This window comes from Physeter macrocephalus, chromosome 20, assembly GCF_002837175.3.
Source record: "Physeter macrocephalus isolate SW-GA chromosome 20, ASM283717v5, whole genome shotgun sequence".
Taxonomy (NCBI): Eukaryota; Metazoa; Chordata; class Mammalia; order Artiodactyla; family Physeteridae; genus Physeter; species Physeter macrocephalus.
Genome location: NC_041233.1, coordinates 10,384,657 through 10,392,573, shown reverse-complemented (window position 1 = coordinate 10,392,573; position 7,917 = coordinate 10,384,657). Strand labels below are relative to the sequence as shown.

General features: G+C 40.7%; 1 protein-coding gene across 9 annotated transcripts in view; it reads right to left on the bottom strand.

The window, feature by feature from the left end:
* The window catches only part of ZNF248 (zinc finger protein 248), a 24,632-nt gene extending 17,136 nt beyond the window's left edge, over positions 1–7,496 (bottom strand). The window contains exons 1-4 of one of the 9 annotated variants that reach the window (XM_028481062.2): positions 7,415–7,495; positions 6,481–6,534; positions 5,652–5,753; positions 5,518–5,559 (exon numbers count right to left, since the gene is read on the bottom strand). In XM_028481062.2, the coding sequence (XP_028336863.1) occupies positions 5,518–5,532 (15 nt within the window). In that variant the 5' untranslated portion in view covers positions 5,533–5,559; positions 5,652–5,753; positions 6,481–6,534; positions 7,415–7,495. The other 8 variants (XM_055080867.1, XM_028481063.2, XM_028481066.2 and 5 more) reach the window with 8 other exon arrangements.
* Positions 7,497–7,917: the final 421 nt, after the last annotated feature.

Genomic DNA, 7,917 nt, shown 5'->3' with positions numbered 1-7,917 from the left:
GTGTGAGGCCCGCATACCACAAAAAAAAAAAAAAAAAAAAAACATAAAAATGTATGTCTATGTAAAAACCTACATGTTTCTAGCAGCTTAATTCATAATGACCAAAAACTGGAAGGAACCAAGAGTCCATGGGTTAATGACTCAGAAATCACTTATACATGTATGCTGGAATTGAACAATTAAGTAAATGAAATGCGGATGGTGGTAGCCAGATTGCTAGAGTGGGAGTTACAGACAAGGAGAGAAGGCTAGAATGTTCCATGTGATAATGATTACAGCAGGGGACATCAGTGTGAAATAATACTTAGCTTAATGCAAACACAGACGGTTACATACTGAAATATTTATAGATATGTGTATATATGTAAGTTAGTATACACATGTATTTTCTTGTTCAGTCAGCTGAGAGGGTCTCTAAGGAATTAGAAACCAGTAGCAATCCAGCCCCCCAATCTTGGTTTCTAATACCATGCTCCAATAAAAGGAACCAGAGCTCTTCAGGGAAAAATGGCTAATTCTAGGGCAGCAAATATAAGATGAGCCTGGACTATCTTCTACTACCAGAAAGTATAGTAGAAGTACTCAAACAAAAACACAATAATGGGGTACATCAGAAGGACACAGGAACCAGTTGAAAGTGCTCTATTTAATAACCAAGCTGAAACAATTTGAGCAACAAAATGAACAAGGTAGTACTGGACTATAACCAAGGTAAAAAATAACTAGCCATGAGTTCATATTGATATTAAACACTGACTGAGTTAATAAATACACAAGTCTCCTGTGCAGAACTCCTAATAATTTATGTGGATACTCCACCATGAAGGAGGTGTAGCATAACTCCCCACTTTCTTCCAAAGGGTACCGTATGAAAACAGAGGAAAAAAGAATAACTTTGCAGTGGAGAAAATTGACCACATGACCTCAGTCACATGATCAAAAGTGATTCATCATCTGTTGAAAAGTGAAAAGTCACGTGGAGAGCATTTACCCTGATGTTACCAAATGGCACTCTACCTCTGTGGTCTTTCTCCAAGAAAACAATTACCCCAATATAATCACGAGAAAAACAGCAGACAATTCCCAAGTGAGGGACATTCTACAAAACACCTGTCTTGTACTCCGCAAAACCGACAAGGTCACCAAAAACAAGGAAAGTCTGAGAAACTGTCACAGCCAAGGGGAGCCTAAGGAAACATGATGACTAAGTGAAATGTGGTATCCTGAAGCAGAATACCTGCATGGGGAAAGAAAACCATGAACAATCATCAAAAGACAAATGATATACCAAAAAATAACTCATATAAAAGACAAGCATTAGTATCCCTAATATACAAAGAGCTAACCAGACATTGAAAAAAAGAAAAAAGCCAGAAACTTAAGAGCAAAATGGGCAAAAGATATGAACAGATTTGTTTAGCCACCCAGTTCGTGGTACTTTGTTTTGGTAGCTCTATATAGCAGCCAATGTAAACATGAGCAAGTGAGTAACAAACCTTTGTTACTGGAAATCACTGAGATGTTGGCGTCATTTTTTAAATGGTTAAAAGTTAATATGTGCATTACGGAAAACTGAAAAACACAGGAAGCAAAGTGTACAAACATCATCCACAATTATACGCACTTTATAGCTTGATGTGTCCTTCTAGGTCCTATGTTTGTATACATAGAACTAACCAAATATTTTTATGTAGTTGAGATTATACAGTATGTATCATGCATTTCTACATATCATGATCATGCATATTTACCAATTCAAAGTCCAAAAACCATGAGTATTTTGATAACCAAGAATAACGTACACGAACTCAATCAGGAAAAAATAAAATAAAATCCTTGTTCTCTTGGTGTGATGGTTAATTTTTTGTGTTAACTCGACTGGTCATGGGGTACCCAGACAAAACATTATTTCTGGAGCCAATTCTAATCAATCAATCCTACTGGTTCTGTTCCTCTGGAGAATCTTGACTAATACACTTGGGGACAAAAATATCATAAAAGACAAAAATGGCAACAGGCCTCTTACATAAAGATATTGAAAGAATTGTAATTAAAATACTACATTCCCTTATGCTCAATATTAAATGAGACAAAAAGTGATGAGTACAATGCTTTTAAGAGAATTCATTATCAGATATATTCTCTTAAAACATTATCAAGAAGGTATGTTTCCAATGAATTATTTAACAATACATTCCTACAGTACAGCCAAAAGAATTGTATACATACATAAATTGCTATCATCAAAATGTAAATATGAACACATTTGCCTACATCCCTCCCCACCAACAACCTAATGTACAAGTCCTGACATTCACGGCTCAGAGGTGTTTCACAATGCCATGCCCAAGATGCTTCTTTTGTATTAATTACTTCTTTTAAGATATTTACAATTTGGTTAATTCACTAACTCTACTCTTTATCATACAGTGTTAGCTCAAGACATCCATAAAGCTTAGATAAACACAGGTGCTTTATAAAAAAAGCACATATAGAACTATGGATATAAGCCAAGACTATTTTCCAGATATGGAGATACTAGCAGAGAGACCCCTCCCTTCATGTTCTCCCTCTCCCACCATTTCAATGACCAAGTACAGAATGGTGGTAGCCAGATTGCTAGAGTGGGAGTTACAGACAAGGAGAGAAGGCTAGAATGTTCCATGTGATAATGATTACAGCAGGGGACATCAGTGTGAAATAATACTTAGCTTAATGCAAACACAGACGGTTACATACTGAAATATTTATAGATATGTGTATATATGTAAGTTAGTATACACATGTATTTTCTTGTTCAGTCAGCTGAGAGGGTCTCTAAGGAATTAGAAACCAGTAGCAATCCAGCCCCCCAATCTTGGTTTCTAATACCATGCTCCAATAAAAGGAACCAGAGCTCTTCAGGGAAAAATGGCTAATTCTAGGGCAGCAAATATAAGATGAGCCTGGACTATCTTCTACTACCAGAAAGTATAGTAGAAGTACTCAAACAAAAACACAATAATGGGGTACATCAGAAGGACACAGGAACCAGTTGAAAGTGCTCTATTTAATAACCAAGCTGAAACAATTTGAGCAACAAAATGAACAAGGTAGTACTGGACTATAACCAAGGTAAAAAATAACTAGCCATGAGTTCATATTGATATTAAACACTGACTGAGTTAATAAATACACAAGTCTCCTGTGCAGAACTCCTAATAATTTATGTGGATACTCCACCATGAAGGAGGTGTAGCATAACTCCCCACTTTCTTCCAAAGGGTACCGTATGAAAACAGAGGAAAAAAGAATAACTTTGCAGTGGAGAAAATTGACCACATGACCTCAGTCACATGATCAAAAGTGATTCATCATCTGTTGAAAAGTGAAAAGTCACGTGGAGAGCATTTACCCTGATGTTACCAAATGGCACTCTACCTCTGTGGTCTTTCTCCAAGAAAACAATTACCCCAATATAATCACGAGAAAAACAGCAGACAATTCCCAAGTGAGGGACATTCTACAAAACACCTGTCTTGTACTCCGCAAAACCGACAAGGTCACCAAAAACAAGGAAAGTCTGAGAAACTGTCACAGCCAAGGGGAGCCTAAGGAAACATGATGACTAAGTGAAATGTGGTATCCTGAAGCAGAATACCTGCATGGGGAAAGAAAACCATGAACAATCATCAAAAGACAAATGATATACCAAAAAATAACTCATATAAAAGACAAGCATTAGTATCCCTAATATACAAAGAGCTAACCAGACATTGAAAAAAAGAAAAAAGCCAGAAACTTAAGAGCAAAATGGGCAAAAGATATGAACAGATAGTTCACAGAAATATAAAAACAAGACACCTTTTAGATGCATGAAAAAAATCTTCAACCTCTCTCATAGCTAAGATAATTACAGATGTAAACTACATAAAATACTAATTTTTACCTATCAGTTGCCAAAATCCAAAAGTGAACCACGTATTTCTATGGGAGAAGCTATGGAGAAAAAGCACTATCATGCAGTACCAATGGAAATACAAAATGATACTATCTATAATCCCACCAAAAGAATCAAGTTTATCAATTGTATTCAACCCTTTGACCTGGCAATCTCACTTCTGGGAATTTTTCTGATAGAATAAACCTACATGTACAAGGCTATTCATTAAAACATGGTTTGTAGTAGCAAAAGGTTGGAAATAGTTAATAACTAGTTTAATAAACTATGGAACATTCGCAATTGAATTGCCATGTGATTGTTAACAAAGAAAGATGTTCTGTTACAGAAAGATCCCTGGGAACAGGCTGAAAAAAGAAGTGAAAAAAGGAAAAAAAAAAAGAAGAAGAAGAATGGGAAATAGTGTATACACTCACTACTCAGTATGGTTCCCTGAGCAGCAGAATTAACTACATCTGGGAGCTGATTAGAAATGCAGACTCCAGGGCCCCACCCAGATATACTAAATCAAAATCTGCATTTTAACATGTTGCCAGGGATGTACAGGTGCATCTAAATTTAAGAAGTTCTAATAATAGATTCCCTTTTAAATAAAGGCCGGGAGCACATATTTTCTTTCAACTGAATAAAGAAACACTGGGAGGACAAACAAGAAATAGAAATAATGTATACCTATAGTAGCGTGACAATACACTGCAGTTTGTCTGGGACTGTCCCAATATTTGCCAGCTGTCTCAGCATAATTGTTAATAAAACCTCTTTCACTCTCAGTGAAAGTGTCACAGTTTAGATGAGAAATAAATGTCACCCTACCTGGAGGAAGTGTCAGCTACAGAGAGGATGGGGTGTGAATTTTTACTTACTTTTTTTTTTTTTCATGTTTTAGCCGTGCCAAGCAGCATGCGGGATCTCAGCTCCCCGACCAGTGATCGAACCCACATCCCCCCGCAGTAGAAGCACGGAGTCTTAACCACTGGACCACCAGGGAAGTCCCTTTACTTACTTTTTTTGTATCACTTACTTTTTTTTTTAACCATGTTAATATACTAACAATTTTTAATTATTTCATTTTTTTAAAAAAGACAAAAACAGTCAGGAAAAATCGGTATACTGGGAAGGGCAGTTGGCTAAGGATAGATAAGCAGGGGATAAGCAATAAACCTAGGGATAAGCAATGTTGGGGCAAAAGGCAAAGCCAACTTCATGAGGGACAGAAGTTAGGAAAAGGATAGCTAGGAGGGTAGTTTCATAGACAACAACAGAGGAGACTTTCAAAACAAAGAGACTATGGATAATAGTACCAGATGCTACAAAAGGGTCAAGTAAGACAAAGACAAAAACTGGATTTGATTACAATTTGGTGGTCTTTTCCAGAACTGATTCAGGTGAGTGGTGGTGAAGAAGCAAGACTGCATGTATTAGGTTGAAATGGAAATGGAAATGCAGAAACAAAAGCCAGGACTACCTGCTACTCAAGCTAGAAATACAAATGAGCTGACACGAGGTTTTATAAACCTTTAGAAACTTTAGAAAACACATTTTAAGACAAAATGGCAATAAACAAAAAAAAAACTCACCTGGGATTTGTTCATTTTTCACTCTTAGTGGAGGAGGGAGAGCTGAGGGAGAAGGAAGAAGGAAGTAAGAACTTGGCCTGCCTTGTAGTTCCTGGATTCACCTGCCTACACAGCTCCACACACAAGATACTTACTTGTCCATGTGTGGCTCCGATTTATGTTGAGCTTAGACATGATACTTTTCACTGAGTGAATGTAAACATTTGTTTCTTATTGATTTATTACCAATTTAGGTTCTGTGACACAGAAAAATTAAAAACATGAGATGAGTTTAACATTGAACAGTAATCTAAAGGAGGGAACACTATGGATCTGCCAAAACTGATGTTGCAGGGGGAGAAAAACACCTCAAACCATATTGTTCATCTGGTTATCTGCTAACACCATTAATCCTATGAGGTCAGATAATCCAAGAAACCTCTGGAAAAAAGGGATGGGAGTGTTTAAGGCAAGATTTTTTTTTAAATGTTCTCACCTGCTTACAATTTTCAGAAGGATCTTTTAATAAAAAACTAACTTTGACCTAACAGTCACAAAATGGGCAGTGGCCCACGAATCTGCAGACCTGATTTTCAGCCTCGATTCTACCACTAACAAATTGCATGACCTGAGCCACTCACCTTCTCAGGCTCAATTTTTTTTTTTTTTCATTTTTCAAGTAAGCAACAGATAACCCAAAAAGGACCTGCCTGCACTACCATCCTGCGTGTCTATCCGGCTGGGGGAGCAGGAACCTCAGCATTTCTCTAGATGCCATGAAAAATGGGACATTGAGGGCAGCTCACCTCAGGAAAGAGTGACTGGAGAATGAGGGGAGGAGGAGGTGTTAGGGACAGATAATGACAGAATTTCCTTAGCTATGACTGGTGAGCCTTTCAACCCCGACCATGCCTTCACAAACTCTCCAAACAGGTGACATTTCCTGTGCAGCCTGCATGCCCACCCATCTCAGCTCCAGCTCACCTCTCTCTTCTTAAATTTGTCTCAGACCTTCCACCGTCACACAGCCTTCGATGGCTTCAGGATACCGTGTCATGATTATACACAACAAATAACAGATGAATACATAATAAATAATAACTTGGGATCTGGGTGATGTTAGAGCCAGGAAAAGGCCTTGGTGGCTAGCTGGTCCAGCCCCCTCCAATCCCATTTCACAAACGAATTAACTGAGGAATGGAGGCCCTAGAGACTTATCCAAGCTCCAGCCGCCTGTATTATATACAAAACAATTAAATACAACAGCAGCTAAGAAAACGTGAGCGCTCAAAACACAATGCGGCAAGCACTCTAGATATCGGCATTTTACAGCTAAGCAAGACAAATCTCCCAGCAGTTATTTGGTCCAGGAAATTCATGTATTTCCGAGCACCTTCCTGGGGCAGTCGCTCTCTCTCCCACAGCCTCCCTGCGCCCCGTAATCCCAGCGCACAAGCGACGCACACGCACACGTCACTACGTGAAACACACACGCACACGCACACGCACGCGCACTCGCTCTTCCCCGCATTCCTCGCCCCTCCCCGTAGGCCCAGATCACACGTCACGCACGCGCTCTCTCCTTGACAACCCCGCTCCCTCCCCGCGCGCCTAGCGCACACTTCACGCACGCGCACTCCCCACCCGCGGCCACACGACGGCGCCGCCCGCTCAGCTCAAGAGATGAACAGCTGAGGACTGAGCGAGCCCGAGAGTCCGCGTTCCCGCGCGGGACTCCGGCCTCTCCAGGCAGAGGCGCCGCCGCCTGCAGTCTCTTCAATTCTGCAGGCGCCGCTGACTCCTGGGGTCCTGCCGATGTTCGCGGGGCTCCAACCTACCACCCGGCACTGCTGCCTTCGCCGGCTCCCCGAGCCGCGCGGTGTCCCTTCGGCCCTCGCCCCCACCCTGTGGGGCTCACCCGCAGCTCCCTCGCCGCGTGGACCTGGAGGCCAGGGATTGTTTCCCACGAGGGGCTGGAGGCCGGGGAAGGACGAGCCGGGAGGAGAAGGCGGGGATGCACATGCGCAGAGGGAGGGAGCGGCGTGGCGCGGTGGCGGCGAGCTGGAAGTTGGCTCCTGGCAGCTTGGGTTGGAAAAGTGGCTCTACCTTCAGAAGCAATGCCTCACTCCTAAATTGTGCAAAAGTAAGCTAATAGTAGTACAGTACCTCGCTAACGGTTTTTATGAAGATTAAGGGCGTTTACATTGTAAAAGCACTTAGGATGATTTCTGGCACATAAATTGTTCAGTACGTTTCTTAAGATTACCTTGCCCAGTATACGCCATGCCCACTCCTTTAGAAATCAGCTGGAGAGTTTCTGCTTTGTTGACTGAATTGAGAGATTACTATCTGATATATTCACTCCTGCTACCTGGACCCTGGATTCTGTCCCTGTCCCAGAGATGTATGTCAAAGCAGTGT